This window comes from Bubalus kerabau, chromosome 2 (assembly GCF_029407905.1).
Source record: "Bubalus kerabau isolate K-KA32 ecotype Philippines breed swamp buffalo chromosome 2, PCC_UOA_SB_1v2, whole genome shotgun sequence".
NCBI lineage: Eukaryota > Metazoa > Chordata > Mammalia > Artiodactyla > Bovidae > Bubalus > Bubalus kerabau.
The window spans coordinates 11,414,598-11,439,824 of NC_073625.1; the positions used below are offsets into that span (position 1 = coordinate 11,414,598).

General features: G+C 37.5%; 1 protein-coding gene across 4 annotated transcripts in view; it reads right to left on the reverse strand.

Annotated features, from left to right (window-relative positions):
- The window catches only part of ADAM9 (ADAM metallopeptidase domain 9), a 92,773-nt gene that overhangs the window by 57,186 nt on the left and 10,360 nt on the right, over positions 1-25,227 (reverse strand). The window contains exons 2-8 of one of the 4 annotated variants that reach the window (XM_055567024.1): positions 23,169-23,266; positions 20,314-20,372; positions 11,458-11,536; positions 5,614-5,690; positions 4,431-4,626; positions 2,869-2,934; positions 1,843-1,914 (exon numbers count right to left, since the gene is read on the reverse strand). In XM_055567024.1, the coding sequence (XP_055422999.1) occupies positions 1,843-1,914; positions 2,869-2,934; positions 4,431-4,626; positions 5,614-5,690; positions 11,458-11,536; positions 20,314-20,372; positions 23,169-23,266 (647 nt within the window). Of the gene's footprint in view, positions 1-1,842; positions 1,915-2,868; positions 2,935-4,430; positions 4,627-5,613; positions 5,691-5,796; positions 5,938-11,457; positions 11,537-20,313; positions 20,373-23,168; positions 23,267-25,227 lie in introns of those variants that run through there. The other 3 variants (XM_055567025.1, XM_055567027.1, XM_055567026.1) reach the window with 3 other exon arrangements.

Sequence of the window (25,227 nt, forward strand, 5' to 3'; positions counted from 1 at the left end):
GAAGGAAATGGCAACCCACTCCAGTGTTCTTGCCTGGAGAATCCCAGGGACGGGGAGCCTGGTAGGCTGCCGTCTATGGGGTCGCACAAAGTCGGACACGACTGAAGCGACTTAGCAGCAGCAGTAAACTAATGAAAGCTTATTTACTGTTCACCTTTAGTTCACTTAATATAAATATTCATACATTTCACTATAGAAATATCAATGAGTTAGATTACAAGGTGCTACCCCAGGATCCTTCTGGAGGTGTAAAGTAATATCAATACATAGTGAACTACATGTTATATATATACTGTATAGTGAACAATTTTACCTTTCTAAACTCTTATCTAAAATTATAATGACATGCACCCCAAAGGTTTCAGATAAAGGTTTATAAAACTCATCTCTATTTCACAGAGATACTGTGAGGAATAAATGAGTTAATAAATATAAGTCACTTGGCTCAGTTTTTAGTACATTATAAACATTCAATAGGACATTATCACTATCATCATCATCATCATCATGTTTGGTATTCATATTCATATTATAGATTAAATTTTTCCAAAGACAAATGTGATACTGTATGACAATTGTCTTTCTGTGTCTGACTTCACTCAGTATGATACACGATCTTATATGTGGACTCTTAAAAAAAGAGGGTACAAATCAACTTATGTACAAAACAGAAGTTGAGTAAGGTGGGGGAAATCAAACTTATGGTTACCAAGGGATAAGGGGGGAAGGGATAAATTAGGAAATTGGGACTGACATATACACTGCATATAAAACTAACAAGGATCTATTGTATAGTATAGAAAACTCTATTCTCTGTAAAGGCCTATATGGGAAAACAATCTGAAAAAAAAAAGAGTGGATATATGTATATGTATAACTGATTTACTTTGCTGTATACCTGAAACTAACACATTATAAATCAACTATATTCCAATAAAAACTTAAAAAAGGAACATTAATTCTTCAATATCTCCCACTAGATGAACAAACTCTAAAATCTCAAATCAAATCCCTCCCTCTTCTCTATCTCTCTCTCACACACACAGAGTCATATATGGTTTCAGAGCAGGAGACAGCCTTATTTAAAATAAGTCTCTTAGCAAAAATTCAAAGATCTCTGAATAAGTGCCAGAGAACCTCAGTCTATCTATTGTGAAATAAAAGTCATATTTTATGGCAAGACAAGAAAAATTTACACATAAAAATTTTTCTCTGCCCTTTGGCCTCCTCTCTCACCCACTGTGCATTTGTATATCTGCATAAGGCATCAACCAAATCTCTCCATTGGCAGAAATACCTGCTCAACTATAAACAGCAGCATTCTCCTAACATCAAAAAGGCAACTCCTTAAAGATAACATTCCTTCTTGACCTTGCTAGGGCCATGATGATGCTTAGGTCTGGATTGTGTAAACTGTCAATAATACCTCATTGAATGCACATTCCTCTGTCTCAAAAAAACTTACATAATTGTGCTTTGACTTCTAATGGGAAAAACAGTTCTCAGAGCTTTCTGAGATGCTCTTCCTGGGTTATAATCCTCATATTTGGCTCAAATAAACTTCTCATTTCTTTCTTAGATCAACTGATGAATTTCTCCTCAACACTAAAGATAAAGTAGATGCTAATTTGAAATCTCTTATTTGTCTCACTCTCTCTAAAATTATACTTTCCTTTTAAACATAGAAAAGTTACAAAACAAATTCGAGAGCAAACCCCAGAAAGACTGAGTTACTTATCCTCTAGAATAATCAGAGCCCCAAATCAGACAATTTTAAAATTCTATTCAGAGGCTGTGAGAGGAAAGGACAGAATAATCCCAGCTGATAGAAAGTAAACTTACACTATCCAAGTAGTTTGCTAAACTTATCATCTCTTCTCGCACTGCAGTCTGGTTTTTTCCCATGTTATCATACTAAAAGGCAAAGAAGAAAACTCATGATCACCAAAGCAACATAAGAAAAAAAATTCTATAATCTCAAGATAAGAATCCAAATATTTTATTTAAACCATTTTCTACCTATGTGGGGAAAGTAATGAGAAAAAATATTTCAAGTCTCCTTTTTTTATCACTTGTCCATCATATTCTACTGGAACCTTTAATACATTATCAGAGACAGAGTTCATGCTTATTCACATTCCCTTATGCTTCTTTCTACACTTGAGGATAATGAACCTATAATGAACAAATAAGAATACATTTCTATCTCCTAAAAGTATGGCTTGTTATTTTCCAGTCTATATACAATAAGGGTTTTTTTAAAAAACCATAAAGATTCTCAAAACTGCCTCTGCAGATTACAAAAAAGGACTTGTCAGTTGTGTTAAGTTTCTGCAAACAATTTGGTTCACAGCAACAGCAAAGCTGGCAGAAGTCAGATAAAACATTTCAAATAATCTATAGGTTAAAATATATAGCAGTTATATATAAAATTAATAATCTTGTAAATGCTGAAATAAATACGTAACTTTTCTTAGCTGAGTAAAGCACAGTCTTAAGTATAAATAAGGAAAATGTCATGTGTTATCCTGTACAATGAAATAAATAGTAAATGCTAAGCTGACCCATTCTCCTCTGTTCCCTTCGAAACTTATCATCTAAACTCTGCTCCCTCCTAAGAAGGGAGAAGTTTAACATTTGCAAATCACCCAAAAGAAACAGTGGAAAAACATCACCAGTAAAAATAAAGGTAGAGGTAATGTCAGTGCTACATTCAGCTCTGGACATATTATGAATATCATGTATAAATATTACAGGGAAAAGTCATTTAATAAAAATCAATACAAATATATTTCATATTTCCTTCATGGGATCCTCACTTCTCACCTTCTTTTTATGAAAAAAGAGAAAAACTGTCACCAATCCTACCTTTTCCTTCTCTACAACAATGAACAACTCTACATAGCGGGTCTGTGGCAAGATGTCTCTTTTTCTCTGTCAAAAAACACAAACACCATAAAGGAAAGCAAAAAGTTAAAAGACTATATCTTCAGATTACATATAAGACGACTACATATAAGACTCCTATTTTTAACACACGATGATCTTATCACTTGTTTCATGTCTGCTAAGAATTTCATAAAATGATTTTTAACACATCCTACATCAATAAGGCAAAAAAACATGTGTTTTTAAAAGTGATATATGCCATCTGTAGTGCTCTGAGAAAAATCCTAAAGATAATATGAATTATTCAAGTTTCCAAAGATGAATTATTGATTCTCTAATATCAAAACTATACACACATACATGTATATTTTAATTGGATGACCTACTACTCTGTCAAGAGTGGAAAAAAGAATATCTGCTAATAACCCAAGAAGGAAGGACAAGGTCTGCACTTTATTTTCTTGTTCTTGTCCTTTATTTTTTTCCTTCCAGTCTTATTGAGTTACAATTTGCACTGACATATAAGGTTGCTACTTTTAAAAAATGAGTAGCTTTGTGATTTTCAAAAACTTATATAAACTGTGCATATATGCTCAGCCACTCAATTGTGTTCAACTCTTTGCAACCCCATGGACTGTAGCCCGTCAGGCTCCTCTGCCCATGTGATTCCCCAGGCAATAATACTGGAGTGGACTGACATGCCCTCCCCCATAGGATGTTCCTGACGCAGGGATCAAATCCACATTCTCCTGCATCTCCTGCATTGGCAGGAAAATTCTTTACCACTACGCCACATGGGAAGCACCCAAGTAAAGTATAGAATGAGCTAAAATTTAAGTGTTTTCCAATGACTAAACTTAAAAAGAACCATCCAAGAATCAAAAGAATGAATGTCAGAACAGATGATGAAAACAATGCCATAAATTAGTATAAATTAATTAAAATACTCTAGAAGAGGCACAAGCCTCTTGTAGAGGCACAGGGACATCATCTCATTATAGAGAAAGCTGCCTATGTCTTCAACTGAGGTTCCTCTGGTCCCAGAAACAGCTCAGATTAAGAGACCCCTGTCAAGAGGAGGAAGTCAAGGAATCCTAAAGAAGTCTCAAAACAGGGATACCACGAGTGCCCCAGGAAAACATCTGAGATCATTAAAGTCCTAAAACTCAATCTCTCTCTTTCCCTTTCTGTCTCTCCCTCTCTCTCACTTTAGAGCTCCAGTCTGTGTAAAGGGTGTTAACATTAAAAAGTCCACTGCTCTCTCAAAGTCACGGTAATGGATTATTAGAGAGCAATGACAAAAAGAAATACAGTTACTGTTTAAGACTTAAGCCCTCATTTCCAAAACACAGAAGTCTGACTGTACTCAACTTGGTGGCAGGAACTACATATTACTCATCCTTTTATCCCCTGGTACCCATCACAATGTCTGGCACAAAGCTGGCAAAAACACAGTAATAACAGGTATTGGTTTAATGCACAAATACATGATTATTTTTAAACCTGAGTCAGAGCCATGAAGAAATACATTAGTTCCTTACTCGAAGTAGCTGAGTGATGCTAGGATGCTCCTCTTCTTCATCCTTTGTGGTTTCTTCTTCCATAACTTTGTTGGAAACCCCACATTTCAAAGGCTCTTGGTGGACATCATCCATTCGATAAAAGATGTGCTCAAAATGAGAGCTGTTCTGCAGGGGTTCAATCCCATAACTCACATTTTCTATATGCAGCAAGCCTCTAAGTGTTGTATTACACATAAACAGTTTTTTAGGATGGAAAAAAAAAAATACACAGGAAAAGGAATTAAGAAACATGAATTCAAGTCCTAATTCTTAACATATGTAAGAAGGGATAACATGGTGTTGAGAAAAATAGAGGTTTTAGAGTCGGGCAGCCCTAAATTAAAAGCTCAAGACAGCTACTAACTGGCCTGAAAATTACTTAAGCCCTCTGTGAGATCACTGTATAAAGAAAGGCAATTCAGAATAGTGGCTTAAAGTGTGAAGTCTGGAGGCCAGAGGACCAAAGTTTGAATCCTAAATGTTTCCTACTAGCCTTAGTAGACATTCTCCCTAGAGTTGTCCTAAACACTATTTAATGAACGCAAAAAATGCTTAGGACACTGCCTGGTACACAGTAATTGTTCTACAAGTGTCATAGCTTAGATGGAGATCGTACTCATCGCCATCTCATATAGTTTGCTTGAGAATTTAAAGTAATATTTATTAGTTCAATCAATCATGTAACCAATCAACCAGTCCAGTGTGATACTGCCAGGTCCTTCATAAATTTAATATTATTATCACTTCACTTGACACATGGTATGATTTCTCTGAACCTCAGCTTGCTCACCTAAATATGGAAGCGATCAGCCCCTTTTCACAGTCATTATGAGACTTAGATGAAAGAACAGAAGTAAAAGTTATATAAGCCTAAAAGGGGACAGAAATTTAAAGTATGCTTTATTTTTAAATAGCAAAATTTATTTAGTGGTCTCAAAAAAATGAATTTTTTTTTATTTAGGTAATAAAATTCATCACCTGTAATACTGTCCTAAATAAACATGCCAAGAATGACATCTGAAACACTGTTAGAAAGACCTTCAGCAATATCAAAGTAAAATCTAAATTTAAGTACCCTAAAATGACTTGATCTGGAGACAGAGATAGGTAAAGGGAAAAGAATTAAGGGAATGGAAAAATGCTGATAAAGAAAGTTCCTTACCTGAGTCCAAAACAGTCGCTGAGTGCAATGGATGAATCGTAAGTGCCCTCCACATATCCCCGATAATGACAATGATTCTAAATGATTAAAAAAAAAAGTGTCAATTTCAAAATATTATTACCTTGCTGAAAATCATCATAGAGAGTGCAGAACCAAAAGTTATTTAAGGCCAATCAACTAAACTTTTTATTCTATTACTGGTTTAATCATTAAGTCATGTCTGACTCTTGACACCCCATGCACTGTAGCCCGCCAGGCTCCTCTGTCTGTGGGATTCTCCAGGCAAGAATACTGGAGTGAGTTGCCATTTCTTTCTCCAATTCTATTATTGGCATCCCATAATTATCACATGGCATTCTTGGGACTATCTTTGGACTGTCTACTATCACCCTATGGGTACAAAGAATTTGAATTTCTGCCAAATTTTTAAGGCAGCAGTCCAGAGGATACCAAGTACAAACAACTCTACCCCAATAACCTTTAAACCTAGAGGCGGAACAAGGCAGCATAACGTCATGTTTAACATTTTCAATCACAGGTTAAGAAGACACCACAGCAGCCAACTGAAATCCAATACAGAAGAGGACCTTGTGACAGACTAATGACACCAAGGGGGAAAACAATTCAGCACACGGCAAAAACAGTGACTTTGACTTTCTTTTTCTGCCTAAGCATATTGATTATATTATTATTGTTAGTTATACACTTAATCATCTTGATAAATTAAAGACTCTTTATTCTTCATTTTGAGCGAGAAATTGACCAGTGGAAATATAAGCATGCTGCTGCTGCTGCTGCTAAGTCACTTCAGTCGTGTCCGACTCTGTGCGACCCCATAGACGGCAGCCCATCAGGCTCCCCCGTCCCTGGGATTTTCCAGGCCAGAACACTGGAGTGGGTTGCCATTTCCTTCTCCATTGCATGAAAGTGAAAAGTGAAAGTGAAGTCGCTCAGTCGTGTCCGACTCTTAGCGACCCCATGGACTGCAGCCTACCAGGCTCCTCCATCCATGGGATTTTCCAGGCAAAAGTACTGGAGTGGGGTGCCATTGCCTTCTCCAAATATAAGCATATCACTTATTAATATCAGATTTTTTTAGTACACAAGGAGATTTTTTTTTCCTCTTTAAAACAATTGTAAAGCATTAAAAACAAAACAAAACAAAAACAGCCAAAGGGAGGAGGAGGAGGACTAAATTTGTCAGATATTATGACATATCACCAGCCCTTAATAATTAAAACAGTAGGGTCCTGGTGGTGCATTAACTGAGAGACCAACCAGTGGAGCAGAACACATTCTCAAAACAGACCAAAATACATATGGAACCTTATATGATAAAAGTGGTTATCTCAAATCACCGAGGAAAAGATGCACTTTTAATCAATGGTGCTCAGCCCACAGATTAGACATTTGAGAAAGGATAAAAGTAGATCCATACTTCACATTATACATAAGAATAAGCTCCAGGATGGGGTGGGGAGGGAGGTTCAGGATGGGGAGATACATGTGCACTCATACGGAAGAAAAAAATTAGAAGAAGAAAAAGCTCCAAATGGATTAAGAATCGAAACACTAAAAAATAAGAACCTATGCAAGAACTAAAAGAAAACATAGCTGAATTCCTCTTTAACCTGGTGTAGAGAAAGACTTTCTATCACTCAAAATCTTGATGTAACAGAAGGAAAGACTGATCATTTTTACTGCATTAAGAAAATAAAAAAGATTTTAAAACTTCTACATTAAAAGAAACACCAAGTAAAAAGACAACTCACAGACTAGAGGGAATTATTTGTAAATTTTATCATAGCTAAAACTATACTATAGTATAATACAAAGAACTTTGAAACTTTAAAGGGGAAAGATTAAATCCAACAGAAGATGGTGCAAAAGAGTTAAATAGACAATTCACAAAAGGTATAAAAAATGCCCTTATATAAATGAAAAGACTTCAATTTCACTCATGATAAAGTAAGAACCTGTGCATCAATGCTGATGTAAACAAATAAGAAGGAAAAACTCTTCTTGCAGGAGAAACCATCAATGCATACAAAGGCACTGATGAAGTTAGGAAATCACCATTTTAACAACCACCATAACAACTGAGGCAAATATTAAATACTGAAGCCAGTGAGTAAATCGGATAGTTACAAAGCCTCAAAATATCTACCCAAAAGATTAACTAAAAAAGCAAAAACAGTAACTTCACAGAGAAGAAACTGAGCAGATAACTCCTTAATAATCAACATTAACACTGTCAGTGATAAACTAAACTAATTACAGGACATGCTCAGAATACGATACAGGGAACCCTTCAGGGTGGATCCCTGCCAAAAGTGCATAACCTGAATCTGATTGTGAGTAAACACCACACAAACTCAAATTGCAGGACATTCTACAGGACGTCGGCCTGTACTTCTCAAAAATGCCAATGTCATGAAATACAAGGGAAGACCAAGGATTTCCAGACTAAAAGGGATGGAAGACTGCTTGGTGCAACACATGAACTTGAATTTTCTTTCACTATAAAATACATCATTAGGGTAATGGACTAAAACAAATATCAATAAAGTCTGTAATTGAGTAACAGTATTGCTTCAGTGTTAACTTCCTAATGCTGAGAACTATACTATGGTGACTTCTTTTGAAGTTCTTGCTTTTAGGATATTTACACTGAAATATTTAAAGGGTAAAGGGACACCAGGTGTACAACATACTTTTCAGGGGGAAAAAATAGAGAGGAAAGGATAAAGTACGTATGATAAATGTTAACACTTGGAGAATGTAGGTGAAGGGTTTACATGACTGTTTCCTATTATTCCTGCAACTAATGTGAGAATTTCTGAAAAAATTTAAAAATTATGCACTAAACAACACAGGCTAAATTTCAACATTTTACAGCTTCTTCCAGTGTGGGGTTATTTACAACCTCTGTTTTTCTTTCTAGCACTTTGAAGTTAAAGTCTAGCTTTGAGTTTGTCTTCTCACCAGAGGGGGAAGAAATATCTCTTCTATTACAGATGGGGTAGCACTTACAAAATAGTAACACAGTAACTCACAAAATTAAGTTTGTAAGTTAAATTTGTCAGTAAAGCTTCTCACTTCAATTACTATAGAAGGGCTCATCATTTGACATGACTGAAATTTAGCACTTGATCACTTAATCTACCAGCTTGATGGCATTTCTTTAATAACTTGGTTTTACTAAATCTTTCCAAAACCTTCCATTTAGTTTTTAAAAAAACAACAAATCCTATTTTGCAAGTTTGCAAAACACCTAACTGCATCCAATGATTATGCTAAAGGTAAAATGGCATAAACAGTTTGGAAACACACAAACTACAAGCGAAAATACTCAACTGCTGGAAGCAGAAGTACTCACAACTATTTGAGAATAGCCTCCTACCACAAGAGCCAGAGAACTTGGGGCAGTCTTTACAGAGCAAAGAGGGAGTTAGTTAAGGCACTTTCTAATGAACTGCAAGGTACCCAAAGGTCTAACACTAACACTAATTTGGAGTTTTGACTTCACACAGCAACTCATATCAAGTGGTTATTAAAACTGTGTTTCTTTGTAAAAAATATGGCCTTGCAAAAGATGCTGAAAGCCACATGAGAGATTTACAAATTAATTTAAATAGAAGAATCACAAGGGAAAGCATTTACATTTTTCAGTGTGACTTAATTGCATTTTTTAAATTAATTAAATTTATTTTACTTTACAATATTGTATTGGTTTCGCCATACATTGACTTGAATCCGCCATGAGTGTACATGTGTTCCCCATCCTGAACCTCCCACCCACCTCCCTCCCCATCCCATCCCTCTGGGTCATCCCAGTGCACCAGCCTCGAGCACCCTGTATCATGCATCAAACCTGGACTGGCGATTCGGTTCAAATATGATATTTTACATGTTTCAATGCCATTCTTCCATATCATCCCACCCTCACTCTCTCCCACAGAGTCCAACTTTATTGCATTTTATTAACGTTAAATGTCTATGTCACCATGATATCTCACAATGTTATCACACACAGAAAAATCCTAGTACCAAAGTTTTAATTGCTAGCTCAGATCCACAGTCACAATTTTGTCTATCTTAATTCAGAATTATTCCATTTTTATCTATCTGAAACTATCTATATTCAATAGCCAATAAGTGAAAGGCTTCATCTTAGTTTATATTTTTCAAACACTCAAGAAAACATAATTAAATCATAATACTTTATAAAAGTTGCATAAATTTCCATATAACTGAATCTATTTTTAGCAGTTTTAAGCATATAAACTTTCAATAATAGTAACAAAAAGTATTTACTGAGTTCATAGTTGTTGGACTGACTAGTAAATATCTTACCAGTATTAACTCATTTAAACTTCTAATAACCACATGAAGTTACAATTATTATTACCATTCTAAGGTAAGGACATTAAGGCACAAACAGGTTAAAGAAACTTGACCAGCAAATAAATAACAGACACAGGAATCAAGTCCAAGCAGTGTGTCACCAAAATCCAGGCCAAGAAACCTCTCCAAGAGAAAAAGAACGCCTTTTTAAAAAATCACTGCTTTCACTGAGTGGCATAAATTATGTGGTCTTTGGTCTTATGCTATAGTAATCTTCAGAAGGATGACTGGGTGGATGGATGGATGAATGGATGATCTGAGGTCCGGATAATGCTATCAATACATTTAAACTGCTCTACTATTTTGCTGTTCAACACCAAACAATATAACAAATAAAACAACGCACTTTTCAAAAAAATAAAACAATGAACAAACAGAACACTAAGATAAAAAAAATCAGAAAATTGGCCAGAAAAGGATAGGTCTAAGTCAGCATTGCCTTTTTTTTAAAAAGTCTCATAAATAATCTAAAATAAAGCTTTTGCCTTCTATTTATTTGAAGAGTACTGCAAAAGTACAAAACTAACACAACTCCACCTAGCAAAATTTAACAAAACTCAGAGGAAAAATAATACATGCTTAACAGGGGTAAAGATTTCTCCTGAAAACTATAGCAAAATAAATAATAATAATAACAGATAATACCTAACTGCCAAAAGAGACTTTAAGACATTCTTTTCAACTAAAATTAGAAATGCTTATGCTCTAAATAAATAATACATAAAGCCAAAGTCAACATCTGTCAATTATTTCACATATTCCTCCAGTTCCATCTTCAGGAATACTCTGTTCTCTAATGCAGAGAGGACCACACTTCTTTTCTCAACAAAAAAGTAGAATATCTAATAGCAAACAAGTGTTTGTTCTTTGGGGCTTCCCTGGTGGCTCAGATGGTAAAGCATCTGCCTGCAATGCATGAGACCCGGGTTCAATTCCTGGGTCAGGAAGATCCCCTGGAGAAGGAAATGGCAATCCACTCCAGCACTCTTGCCTGGAAAATCCCATGGATGGAGGAGCCTGATAGGCTACAGTCCATGGGGTCGCAAAGAGTTGGACATGACTGAGGGACTTCACTTCACTCACTAATGGTAAGCAAATGGTTTAATAAGGAAGTTGAGATGTGCTTTATTCATCAAGTTTCAGCAAAATCAAAATATAAATCAAACTTTTCCCCTTCATGATCAGTAAGGATTATCATTAAGTAGAAGATTATTTTCCTGGTCTTTTAAAAAAACACTTGACCATGAAGAACCAGAAGAGCTATAAGGTACAGTTTAATCTATGTCAATGTACCCACCACTCCCACCCCAGGACAACACCATATATTATCATATCAAAGGACGCCCTCAGGTAACAGTCCAGAGCAGCTGAAGAGAATGCACTTTAAAATTATAATTGTTTTAAATTCTGTATATGGTCAAGAGGAAAATAAATTACCTGTATATTAGGGTAGTCAGAGATCAGAGCCCCTTCCTTGTTGTAGGTATAAACTACAAAATCTTTGGGTAAAAGGTCTCTGCAGGAAGAATAAAACACACCATATAAGATTATTTTATCTCTTTACAGCTAAGAACACAACTTTTATAAGACATTATTCCTAGTAGAGATGAGCAGGAATAAAAACATTCACCTGATAAATTGTTGTTTAAAGAAGGAGCTGCCATAAAACATAAAGCCCATGAATGGACTTGCATCTGAAATTGTGTACATTCCAATCAGAAAGAAATGTTTGAGTTGTGCATCTGTTCTCATGGTCATAAAACACTGGTTGCAAAAAACATTTGTAATGTCCTTAAAGTTTTCTGACTCGTCTCATAGGAAAAGTATAAATTTGGTTACATGGTACATCATATTTCCAGAAGAAAATAAATTATTTTACCCTCTTTTAAATGTCCTGCATAAAGAAGCAGCACTCATTGCCTTTAATCTCTAAGTACAGGGGCAAAATTTCTGTCCATTATTTAAAGAAGCAATTATTGCTGATCCTTGAATCTTCCTCCCATGTTAAGGGAGATCCGCAGTGTAAACCACACGTGCAAAGACAGGGTTAGCTTTATTACAAAAAAAAAAAAAAATCCAATGACACTTGTTGAAGACAGTAAGGTCGACTTTATTATCGGTATTAAGTATAGGGACCACCGCAAAGACATTTTACAGCAGGGTGGGGAGAAACAGCAGGCTCAACTGCAAATACAGCATGGGCAAGTGGGATTTTTTAGCCAAGGAGCACAGTGGGGGTCAGCGGATGGAAAACTCCTAAGAGGAAACATCAGGGGTGAGGAGCATTCTGGCTAAAACAACCTAACGGATTCTTGCTGAAGACAAGCCAGGGTAACCAGACATCACTGGGAGGGGAAGTGGGGTGGAGGATAAAGAACTTGATCAGACATCCAGAGTGATCAGATATGGCGAGAGAGGGGAAATTCTTTCTAAAACTAGATTTTACAACAAACCACACTGATAGGCCTTAGAGAAGGTTCTGGAACCTCACTGAAGTTTGATCAAGCAAAAAATCTTTGTCAGTCTCCTCTCTTGTTTAAGGAAAGAAATGATATTCTTCTTTCCTCTGAATAACACAAGCCAATTTCCTCATTCAGTTGTCTTTTGTTCATTACAGACCAGCTGAATCATCTGTTGGAACTTGGTAGAAGGGGATATTTACTGGGTGGAGCTAGCAGTCAGGCAGTTAATGAGGGGAGTTGTTATGAAAATAAAAGAAAAACAAAGCTGAATAGTTAGAAACCGAGTTTCTGAGCTCAGTGGGCAGCCATCAAGATTTTTTTTAAACTTGAGCTTAGGGCATCTTCGAGCTTCCCTGGTGACTCAGATGGTAAAGCATCTGCCTGCAATGCAGGAGACCTGGGTTCAATCCCTGGGTTGGGAAGATCTCCTGGAGAAGGAAATGGCAACCCACTCCAGCACTCTTGCCTGGAGAATCCCACGGACGGAGGAGCCTGATGGGCCACAGTCCATGAGGTCACAAAAAGTCGGACACGACTGAGCGACTTCACTTTCACTTTCTTTAGGGCATCTTCAGATGGTACAGTGAAAGCAGCACTGGCCACCTGACAAATTTTCCTGGTTTGAATGTCACTGGTGACAGCATCAGATATTCTGATGAACTTCCTGAGAGGCCCACACCACAGAAGGCATAAAGATTGCCTACATGTGATCTGTTGAAACAGCCTTTTTTTGAAGGCTCCATCAATCTTCCAGCTGCAGCTCAGAGTTTCAAGAAAAGGGTGATTTTAATTCTCAATGACTCCAAGTCAGAAAGGATAAAAATTGGAAATGATAACTTAGAGGGTTATAGCCAGATACTGAAGGAAACTAGAAGAATTCGGGATTTGGTAAAGCTGGCAAAATATGCAAGATGAAAGCAGCAATGGTTCACTACAGGTTTCCATTGAAACAAACAAAAAAACCCCACATTCTTTCTATAGTCACCCCCATTTCTGTGAAAGATAAAGTAAGACTAATTTGTTTGCACATAAGTCTGGTCTCATTAAATTTGGCCTAGTTATTCATATAAGTACAGTAAAAACAGTGATTGACCATATAGTATTTCATTTGAATTTGCTTTGCTAGAGCATTTCAGAAGGAACCAAAGACTCTTAAGGCTAGGAAGCCAAGTCAAGAACTTGCCACCAGATATGCCTACCATATCTATATATTTGGGTAAACTCTCTTATTGAGGTCTCCCAAATATCCTGAGGTTCCTGGCCCTGCCATAAGTGATCTTCCTTACTCACCTGTAAGGCAGGAAATCCTGTAAGCCAGAACAAGCCAGTTTTTCCAAGGGGAGCTGCATAAACAATTACCTTCATAAAGTCAACCTTAGTTCCTTAAAGCTATCTAGTCATATCTGATTCAACACACATCATTCCCAAATATGACATTATAATCAAAGCCTTGGTAATAAAACCAACAAGGGCAGATTTTTAACCGACTTATGCAAATAACTTATACTGCCATGAAAAATAAGATGCATTAGCATATTAAATAAGCCTTATTAGTTCAGTATCCCTTTTTGTAAGGAGAGAGACAAATCCTTTGAGATTTTCCAAGATGCATTTGAGAAATCTCGAAGTTAGTTTGAGGTCAAAAAGACTCCAACTAGAACTTGATTTGTGGAAACTGTCAAACATGCCAAAAGGTTTCAACATTTGACTAAGCTGGACCACAGGTGTCACTGTGAAACAACACTTAACTGTCCATTTAGCCAAAGTCACAATTAAAAAATTTCAAAGACAAACACAGAAAGCTACAGTTATTTAGAAAAAAAAAAACAAAACTCTTAGTTCTCTTAATACTGAGAAGATTTGGTTTTCTCATATAATCAAAGACCTGATAAACACATGTCACATAGGAAATTATCTTAAAACACATCTTATCTTCTCAAGCTATGTACTTAAATGTAAAGAAAAACAACTAAACAAATAATCTAAGGAAACCCTATTTTAACAGAAAAAGAAAACCAAATTCTGGTTTTGCATCAATGTACTATTAATACTAGGCAAATTAAACAAACAAACAAACCAAAAAACCTTACCAATAAATCCATCCAACAATGGCCAATTTTGACCACACAAGGAAAGATTCTTTTCCCAAGGTCCCTTTTCCACAAATTTTTTTATATCACTCAGTTTTTGTTCCACATTTTTCTTCTTTGTCATTCTGGAACAACCATTTATTCTACTTTGGAACAAAATTATTCTTTTTCCCTTAGTAAAACATATTTTTTTATATCCTTCCTTATCAAAAATACACCTTATTTTCCTTGCATATAGTTCGTTTTCTTTACTTTTATTATTCCTAATAGCTTCATTTACGTATGTTGATTCGATTTTAGTCATTAGTAATCCTAATTTTCAGTAAAAGCTAAAAAGCAGGCAACTGCAAATTGTCTGCTACATGCTATCATTCTGTAGAAAGTTTATGAATACATTATTTCATAATTTCTTGAGATGTATCTTTTTCATAGATGTATAATTTCATGAGATGTATAATTTCTCATGCTTATCAACAGACACAAATACATTAGCTTCTCTATACCACATAAAAACAAGATGCCAAAGTAAATAAAATTAAATTTCTCTTCAGCAATTAATATTTCAATATTTTATTGTATTTAGAAATTATCTAGTCAGTGATTATCCATCTTTAACTTAGTATAGCTTTTAGGTTTCAAGTTATGAAAAAAAAATTTTTGAAACCATTTTTAAGGAGACATAAAACTTAATTACCATTGAAAAGTTCACTTATTAACTTCTATGCCACTTACATCTATTTATTTTATTTGTTCTGAACAATTATCCTTGAATGAGTCATGAAAATTTCATGAGCCAGTAATTAAACAAAGCTAGCTAGCTTAAGTTTTTTTTCTTATTGACAAATCAGGCAAGTATCCAAAAATAAAAAAAATCACAAAAGCAAAAAAAAAAAAAATTATATATTTATGGTTCTTCCCCCTTTGTTTTTAGCTGCCATGCTTGACATCAAGCAATTCCTTTTTTTATTATACATCTTGTTCTTTGGGTCGATTTATAATTTATAATCTTAAACATCTGGTAGAGATAACATAAGCTTATCTGAATAGTAAACAAAGGTAGAAAAAAATTGCATATCTGCATTACGTATTTAATACTGACAACTCTGAAGCTATCAGAGTTTATCAACAATTGTATCTACACTATAAAAACCAGCTAAAAGATTATTCGAGATCATGTGAACTTAAAAAATAACTTGGGTTAGTGTCTGTGTTCCCGAGAGTTTTAAGAAAATAATTTATGTAAGTGCTCATTCCACCTCTAAACCTACTTGAATTGGATATTTAAGGGATTTTATAAGTTAATGTGATTCATTTCCAGCAGGAATAAACTATCTCACATGTATACATACACATAGACATATATAAACATACAGACAGACACAAATAGAAAACATGGCTTTCATTTTAAAATTTTAGCCATGAGTTAGTAAAGCAGCAATATAATCTCAGTGGTTTATCACCATTTTGTATTTTCAACTGAATTGACTCTGGCAAATAAAACAAGTTAAGGTTACCTGCCTACCAATATTTCTGGAGGAGATTTTTAAGATTTTCTTTCACCATGGTACGTAATCTTCCTTTGCCGTGGTCTAACTTTCAGGCAGGTGACTGAGGAAACATCTAACTGCTTTCTGGATGTTTCCAAAACCCATGTAAGTCATACAACCTATTTCCATTTGTTCTTTTCAGACTCAAGTAGAGTTATTTTCAGAGCTACTTGAGTCGTGAGAGCCCCTGATGGAGGGCAAGGAACTAAAAATGAAAATGACTGTGGGAAGCTGAGGCTCTGCAGTGGAAGGGGAAGTCTGAAGTCTGTCAGGGGTAGACAGAGGGATGTAGGAGGTGGGGGTTCAAAGTGGGACATATCAAAGGATCTAGGGAATGGGGTGGCGGGGGAGATTGACGGTAGCAGAAAGAGGAAGGAGGAGCAGAAGCAACAAGGAGGAGCAGTCAATCCAGGAAGCTCTCAAGTTTCCCAAAGACACCAGCAAAGTTTCAAATTATGCTCAGCAAAACATGTTAAGAAGAAAGGAAGCAGACAGAGCTGGCATAGCAGAGAGTCAGCAGGATGGGAGAAGAGGTGGTTTAGTTGGCTGAGAAGTTCCAATGGGAGAAGCCGGATACAAGAAAGAGAAAAAAGAGACCTCACATAGAGCCAAGAGGAAGGGACTTTCAGCCCAGGGAGCCAGGGAGTAACCCCCAATCAGAACAAGGAGCCAAGGAAAGCTGCCAGCCCAGGAGGTACCTGTCAAAAGAAGCCTGGCACTCTGACCCAACTTCAGAGTATACACTCAAAACCTTAAGAACCAAGTCTGTCTTTACCAGTTTCGGTGGACATTTGTCTGGAGCAAAGGTTCAGGAATCAGACTCACCAAAGGATCCCCGATCAGTCAGGACTGAAGATGAGGGCTTTGAAGGTGTCCAGAGTGAGAGGTCAGGGGTCCAGTGATGAATCTGATCCTACCTGAGTCATGCCACCATGACTGTCAAAGAAAAAAATATTCCACGACACTTGTTAAAGATGGTGAAGCCAATCTTATTTAGGAGCTTGGCAGAAGTTATGGGGACCACTGTAATGGGATATTATAGTGGGGGAGAGAGGTCACGCTCAACTCCAAGCATAGCATGGGCAGGTGGGAATTTGTACCCAATGAGCAAGGTGGGAGGTCAGTGGGTGCAAAATTACTAAGATGAAACACTGGGGTGAAGGAGACTCTGGCTAAACCAATCAAAAGGATTCTTACTGAAGACAGACCATGGTGATCAGACATCACCTGGGAAGGATGGTAGGGTGGGGGGGTTCTTGCTAACCTCACTTAGCAGGGTTCTTGCTAAAACCGGATTATCTCCAACAAATTGTACAGATGGGGCCCAGGAGAAGGTTCAGTAGCATGACCAAAGTTAGGTCAAGCAAAGGCTCTGTGTCCTTCGCAGCAGAATTGGAGCAGCAATATACTTATCTTCAGGGCTTATGGACAAGTCAGGGATGCAAGGTGCCAGCTAGCGGTTTATAATGCAACTCTTAAGGCTCTAAATCTCCAGGCGTCTACAGACTATTTTAAGAGATGGAGAGATGGATGGTTGGCATGCCGTTTAATCAGTTACACAGCCTGACTTTAGCCACGTGACCAGTATGGCATAAAACAACCCCCTTGGTAAACACATGCCTGGGCTATCCTGAAAAGGTGACGATTCACTCATATCTCAGTGATGTGTAATCTGAAGACACATGCACATCTGTACAACTGAGAAAGGACCCTGAGGGACTCTGTTTGGAAGTTCTTAAACCTTCGATGATTTCCTCTGCTGTCTTCGTCCTGAGTCCTGTCCCCTTTACCTTTATGAAAGTCTCCTTGAGTGAGCGCGGGAGGAGCCTGTGGAGTCCTAAGTCATTTCAGTTATTCAACCATGTTCAATCGCTGCCCCGTCTCTCCTCTCTCCCCAACATATACACACTCTTTGCTCCCTCTGGTGGTGAATTTAAAAAGAATAAACTGAAGAGGGTACTTGGCCTTGCTCTGCCCTTCTTCCTCCTTAGAAGTCACTGCCTGCCAGTGGGAACAAACTCCACCATGCTCCTCTAGGACAAGGACTGCCATGGTGCACAGCGCTGATGTGAGTGGCTGAATCTGCCTAATCCAGGGTTCAGGACTCACAGGTCCATTGGGCTCTCATTCTCTGATAAATCCCCTAACCCAGCCCTCATCAACCATGAGAGGGATATTTTAACCTTCTATCTAACTCACTCCTTTATTTTATCTTTAAATTTTTTCAGCACAGGGAGAGAAGAGGTGTGCTATCTTCTGCCACACAACCCCCCAGTCCCAGCCAAATACCCCAATGTAAGTAATTATGTACATCCCCCTGTAACGAGGCTTCATTGTTTTCACCAAGAGATTCATGGTCCAAAACAAGGTAGGCCCTGGGAGGAAAAAAGTAAGCACTCAAACATACTCACTTCTTCACTCAGAGCCATAATAGGCTATCTACCCTAACTCTTTCTCACTAGTGATCATTAGTTTTGATGACTGCTTCTCAAAGACATTCAAAGACCTGGCAACTCTCAACAAATGCCTGGAAAAGTACCATTTGCCCCCCCAATTAAAGAGGCATAGGAATGTAGACACAACATCACGCACACACATATACATCACTAGACATCAGGTCAAATGACTAGGATGTGTGCCCCTTTTACAAACTATGTGATGCTGAGTAAATCAAGTGAACTTCCTGAACCTTAGCATTCTGAGTGTGAAGCAAGGACCACAAGACTCCTCTATTATCAAATTGATATGATAGTCTAATAAATGACATACAGTTGAGGAAAATGCTTTATAAGCTGAAACTAGGAGAATATAAGAAACTTATTATGTTGAAATCGTTTTAATTTCCATTTCCTATAGAAAGAGTAGAAAATATTTATATCTATTAAAAATTCTTGTACACAGTGACATCATTACATTGGAGACAAACTGGACCTCAGAAGTTCTGAGAAAATTAATAAGTAATACAATTAAAAGTATCGGGTACAGTGCCCAGGACACAAAGCGCCTCTCTGTCCGAAAGAATCTGTCGCAGTGCCTAAAGCCCTGCCAGAGAGATCTCACTCTCTTCAGCTCAGCATTCTCTTCTAAGATAAAAAGTGTTATTCAAACTTGGGGGTCAGTAAAAAATCGCCCAGGATGGAAGCTTGTTAAAACACAGATGGCTGTAACACCTCCCCAAATTCTGCTTCATTCCAGGGGTGGACCTGAGAATTTGCATTTCTAGAAAACTCCCAGGAGCTGCTGCTACTGGTTCTGGGAGACATCTCTGAGCAGCACTTTACATCCCGTCAATCACACCTCCGTGTAAATGGGTCTATTAGGCTGCTTTTTTCTGAAATCTCTACGAAAAGATACTGGAAGTTTAGCTTCATAAGAAAAGGGAGGACAGGGAAGGATGAGCCACAAGACAATGGTTGGCTCAGCACAGTCAGAAACATAGAATTTCAAAAAAGCAACAGAGGTACACAGATTACCAAGGCAGGATCAGAGGAAAATATGCCAAAACTAAAAAGGAGGGCGAGAGACCACTCTTATGGACTGACTGCTTGTGGCCCCTCCAAAATTCCTATGCTGAAGCTTTAATCTTCAGTGTGGCTATACTTGGAGATGGGGCCCACTAAGGAAATTATGGTTAAATGAGGTGATAAGGGTGGGGCCCTAAGCCAATGGGATTAGTGTCCTCATAAGAAGAAACACCAGAGAGCTCGCTCCTCCATCTACCCCGCTTCTGTACACAAGCCAAGGAGAGGTCACGTGAGTGCCAGCCAGAAGGGTCTGCACCCCAAGAAGAGAGTCCTCACCAGACATTAATGCTGGCACCTTGATCTCAGATTTCCAATCCCGGGAGAAAATAAGTGTCTGTTGTTGAAGTCTGTAGTATTTCACTGTGGCAGCTCTAGCAGACAGATAAAGCTACTAAAGACTTCTTTACCATCTGCTCAGTGGTTTGTTGGGCCAGTCATGATTTTAAAGTTTTCTTAAGTACAAGCTTGTCTTCCTTTAATTTAGATTTATTTTCCTTTGCTCAAGTGTCAGTGGAAATGCAAAATTGTAGGGATTTTTCCATACTTCTACTCTTATTAGTCTCACCTTCTGAACAACCTACTAAGCAATATCTAACTAGAAAAGAAACCCATATAGTATTTAAAAAAGAAAAAAAATTACCAAAAAGGCAAAGTAAATTAAATTTCTTACTTATTCCTTTCCAAGTGAATTATATGCTCTTTTCCTTCAGCTTGAATGACATAAGATACCTAAATGCACAAAGGAGAAAAGAACAATAAAACACTATCTTCTAAATAACTTTGCAACAACAGGTATTTAGGTATTTAAAGGACACTAGAAATTCCATCCTGAATGAAAATAATTTGGTACTGACTGGAACTCCTTTATGAAACACCCTGAAATATGCCCATAAATAACAAAAATGGACTCTGATCATCCCTATCTTCTTTTAATAACCTATAGTGGAAAACGACCCACATGTTTATCTAAAGTCTTCTTCAATTCATTTACAATTGCAATTGAGCTATAACTTCAGGGATTATTTTTACTAAATCCATTCCTGTATTACCTATAGTAAAAAGTAATTCTTTCTTTTGTTTAAATCTAATGAACCTCTTAGTTTCAGAAGATTATCCCTTGTTCTGGGTATCTGAAAGCTAGATGAAATTAATACACTTTTATGACTTTACATCTTCACAGGACTTAACACATTTCATCGGTTCTAAACCTACTTTTCCCCCCTCACATCTCTGTGAACATCTCTGAAATTGGGACACATTGTACAGAGGCAAAGTAGTCTAACTGGCAGCAGTCTGTTTCTTAATTACCGGCACATTAAATAACAGTGTACCTCATGAAGACTGTGTCTCAGAATCAAAGAACTGAGATAAGTCAACTTGCATATCCTCTGCTTGTGGGATCCTCTTCTCTACCTTAAACATTAAAATAACTTCCCCAGTGACTTACCGTTTCATTAGCCAAAAGCACTTAATGTGATCTCTAGAAACTTAAATCTAATAAAAAAGACAATCATGGAGGGACTCAATGAACAATAATATTATCAGAAGTGTCCTTATTATTAGAATTAAGTAATAATTAAATAATAAGTGCTTATTATTCTCCCTACTGCTTCTGGACTCCAAGTGAACACTTTGCCAAGAAACAGCAGGATCCACTTTCCTCAGGCACTTCAGCATCTGACTCCTAAGGCTGAGACCGGATCCACGTCCTGGGGTTCTACTTCCAAATTCTGCATGGGGACCTCCATCTCCAGAGGCAACAAAAACACCAATCTCCTTGCACAGTTTTGGCATGTGTCTTTCTATTCCTTTCTGCTCTTTGGCAAATACAGGATATAAAACCACCACTGTCATCTCCCCTGAGAAGAATTCTGAGAATTTATGATAGTACATTCTTCCCCCAAATAGCTGCCTGCGTTGCTCATTCCCTTCCTTCTGGTCTTTGTTCTACGGAGTCACCTTCTTAGGAAGGTCTTCCCAGGCTGTCCTATTAAAAAACACAAACCCTCCTACCCCTCACCCCCAGTTTCAATACTCCCCAGTTCCTTGCTGCTTCAATGCTCCCCACAATGATTATTACCATCTTGCATGTGTGCTAAGTTGCTTCAGTTGTGTCCGACTCCATGCAACCCTATAGACTGCAGCCTGCCAAGCTCCTCTGTCCATGGGATTCTCCAGGCAAGAATACTGGAGTGGGTTGCCATTCCCTCCTCCAGGGGATCTTCCTGACCCAGGGCTCAAACGCACATCTCTCATGTCTAACCTGCACTGGCAGATGGGCTCTTTACCATCTTAAGTAATCTCTATTATTAATCTTACAATTACATTACTTATTTGTCTCTGTCTCTCCTCCATGAGAATGGAAGCTCCACAGGGACATAATTCTGTCTGTTTTGTTCACATCATATCCCTAGGGCTTAAATGGTGCTTCCACCTCTTTCCCGATTATTTATCAGGGTACATACGGGACATTCACTACAATCTCAAGTATCTATGAGTGCAAAGCTGATGAAGATCATCAGAGACACGATGAAGCAGAAAAACACTGTCCCTATGCTACTAAGTGAAGGGGGAAAATAATAATGAAAACACAAATTAATAAAGGCAAAACAAAATTAAAGAGGAGAATGTCCAGTTCAAAACAAAGCAAGGAAAAATTATAAACCGTTCCACTGGAAGGAGCTCTTAGAGTTATATACTACTTACTTATAAAGAAGTAAATGAAGACGAATGATCTACCCAATCCATGGTAATGCCCAGAAGGAGGATAACTCTGAAAGTTCCTGATGTTAACTACAGTGTACTCTTCACTCTGCCTAGTCTCTAAACAATGTATGACCTATCTCATAGCTAGAAATACTTTTTCAATTTAGAGGTAATATGCTAAACTCTTTATCCTCATCACTTGTTACTGGTAAATCATAATAAAGTTAAATTATATTTCGATGAAGTTGAAGGGTTTGCAAAATCAGTTGATATCCAAATACATTATTTCTGAACTTTACAATAAAAGAAAAATAGTATTGAACAAAAAATTTTGTGCATTGTTAGTATAGTATGTTTCTTCTGATATGGCAATAAAACTCACTTTTGCAAACATCCCCAGATATAAAAATACATGCATATAACACACATTCTCCAGTGTCAGTGAAAATTCAGCATACAGTACTCTACCTGTCATACACTAAGAGAGAGGTGAACTCTTGTTGTAAGAAGACCACTGTAACCATCACCAGTCAGGTAAGGGTCAGAGGTCTATGTAACCAGCATCCAATACTGGTCACAGACTTTTATTTAACTGACTATTTCACCCACTTATGTTTCAAGCTGATTATTTTATCTTTAAAAAAAAAACAAGCTACTAAGAATCAATATGTCACTTTTACTAGAATAATGTCCAATGGACACGAGTGCCATAAGCATGGGTCAACATTACTCACTGAACCAATCAGTGATGAAAATAACATTATTGTCTTAAAACGAGTGAAACTGAAATACATACATATTTCTCAAGAGATAACTTACCTGCTCTGAGAAGGGCCTAGGGGCTTCTCTTCGTTCTCGAGTTAATTTCCAAGGAGTTATAATTTCATAAGAAGAGAGATGGGAGGTCTGTTGAAAGCCTACAGAATAAGGAACAACAAACATTACATAACAATTGAACCTAAAAAACTACATTCCCCCCAAAATACAATGGAAATCAAAAGCCAAAGATTCAAAAAAAGAGCTGAGTGTTCGATTCATAGAAAAATCATCTGACATTCTCACATTAAAATACGTATAGTTTTAGAACTTCTCTGGTGGTCCAGTGGTTAAGACTCTATCTGACAATGCGGGGGTGTCAGTTTGATCCCTGGTCAGGGAATTAAGATTCCACATGCCATGCAGCACAACCAAAAGATAAGAAAATAACAAATTAGCAATAAAAAATAAAATATTCAGTTTTATATAAAGTTTTATAGGAAAATAGCAAAATAGCAATATACCAGATAGGATAAAGGGGAAGAAATGTATTTCTTAATAACAAGGATGTTAGCCTTTATCCAAACAGTATAGGGAGGAGCAACCCCACTCCCGAGGCCAGGGGCGGTGGCCGGGAGGACCAACCCCACATCTAAGGAGCTGTGGCTGCGCGGGCTCAGGAGGGCCTAGAGGAGCTATCCCATGTTGAAGGTCAGGAAGGGCAGCAGTGAGGAGATACCCCTCATCCAAGGTAAGGAGCAATGGCTGCGCTTTGCTGGAGCAGCCATGAAGAGATACCCCACGCCCAAGGTAAGAGAAACCCAAGAGTAAGACGGTAGGTGTTGCAAGAGGGCATCAGAGGGCAGACACACTGAAACCATACTCACAGAAAACTAGTCAATCTAATCACACTAGGACCACAGCCTTGTCTAACTCAATGAAACTAAGCCATGCCCGTGGGGCAATCCAAGATGGGCGGGTCATGGTGGAGAGATCTGACAGAATGTGGTCCACTAGAGAAGGGAATGACAAACCACTTCAGTATTCTTGCCTTGAGAACCCCATGAACAGTATGAAAAGGCAAAATGATAGGATACTGAAAGAGAAACTCCCCAGATCAGTAGGTGTCCAATATGCTACTGGAGATCAGTGGAGACAGAGGATGAGATGGCTGGATGGCATCACTGACTCAATGGACGTGAGTCTGAGTGAACTCTGGGAGTTGGTGATGGACAGGGAGGCCTGGAGTGCTGCGACTCATGGGGTCACAAAGAGTCGGACACGACTGAGCGACTGATCTGATCTGATCTGATCTGAAACAGTATATACACAGCTATCATTTTCAAACAATTTTTTAGCTATAAACCCTAACCCTCTGTCTTAAAAGAAATCTTAAGATATAAACAAAAGGAAAAAAAAATGCTCCCGTGGGGAAATGGAGTGAAGGCTCTGTTCACTTCTCTCTCATTTCCTACCTTCACCCAACATGAATGTCATCCTGAGATGGTATGGGGATGCCTACAAAATGGTCAAGGACAATAAAAGGAAAAAGTTACTTTTAATGCCTGATGTATTAACTCTAATAAGTAAATTGCTAACAATGTAGCAATTATCTCCAATGAAATTACTGCTATTAATCTGTTCTAAAAACTTGAATAGTTAAAATGTATAAAAAATGAAGAACTCAGAACCATCATACAAGACTTTCTCCCAATTCCAACCTGTACAGCTCACCACAGAGTGGAATCACACTGAACCGGCTGAACCGGGCCTGGCTTCTAAAATCATCACTTGAAAGGGGAGAGGGGTAAACTAGGAGTGTGGAGTTCACAGATACACACCACTGTATGTAAAACAGACAGCAACAAGGAACTACTGAAAAGAATCTGAAAAAGAATGAATATACATGCATATATATAACTGAATCCCTTTACTATACACCTGAAACACATACAACATTGTGAATCAACCATACTCCAATAAAAGCTAAAAAAATAAAAATAAAATAAAGGACCTTATGTTACTCTATGGCACATGGAACTAAATTCAGTATCTTACAATAATCTATAATAGAAAATCATCTGAATATATATAACTGAATCACTTTGCTGTACCCTTGGAA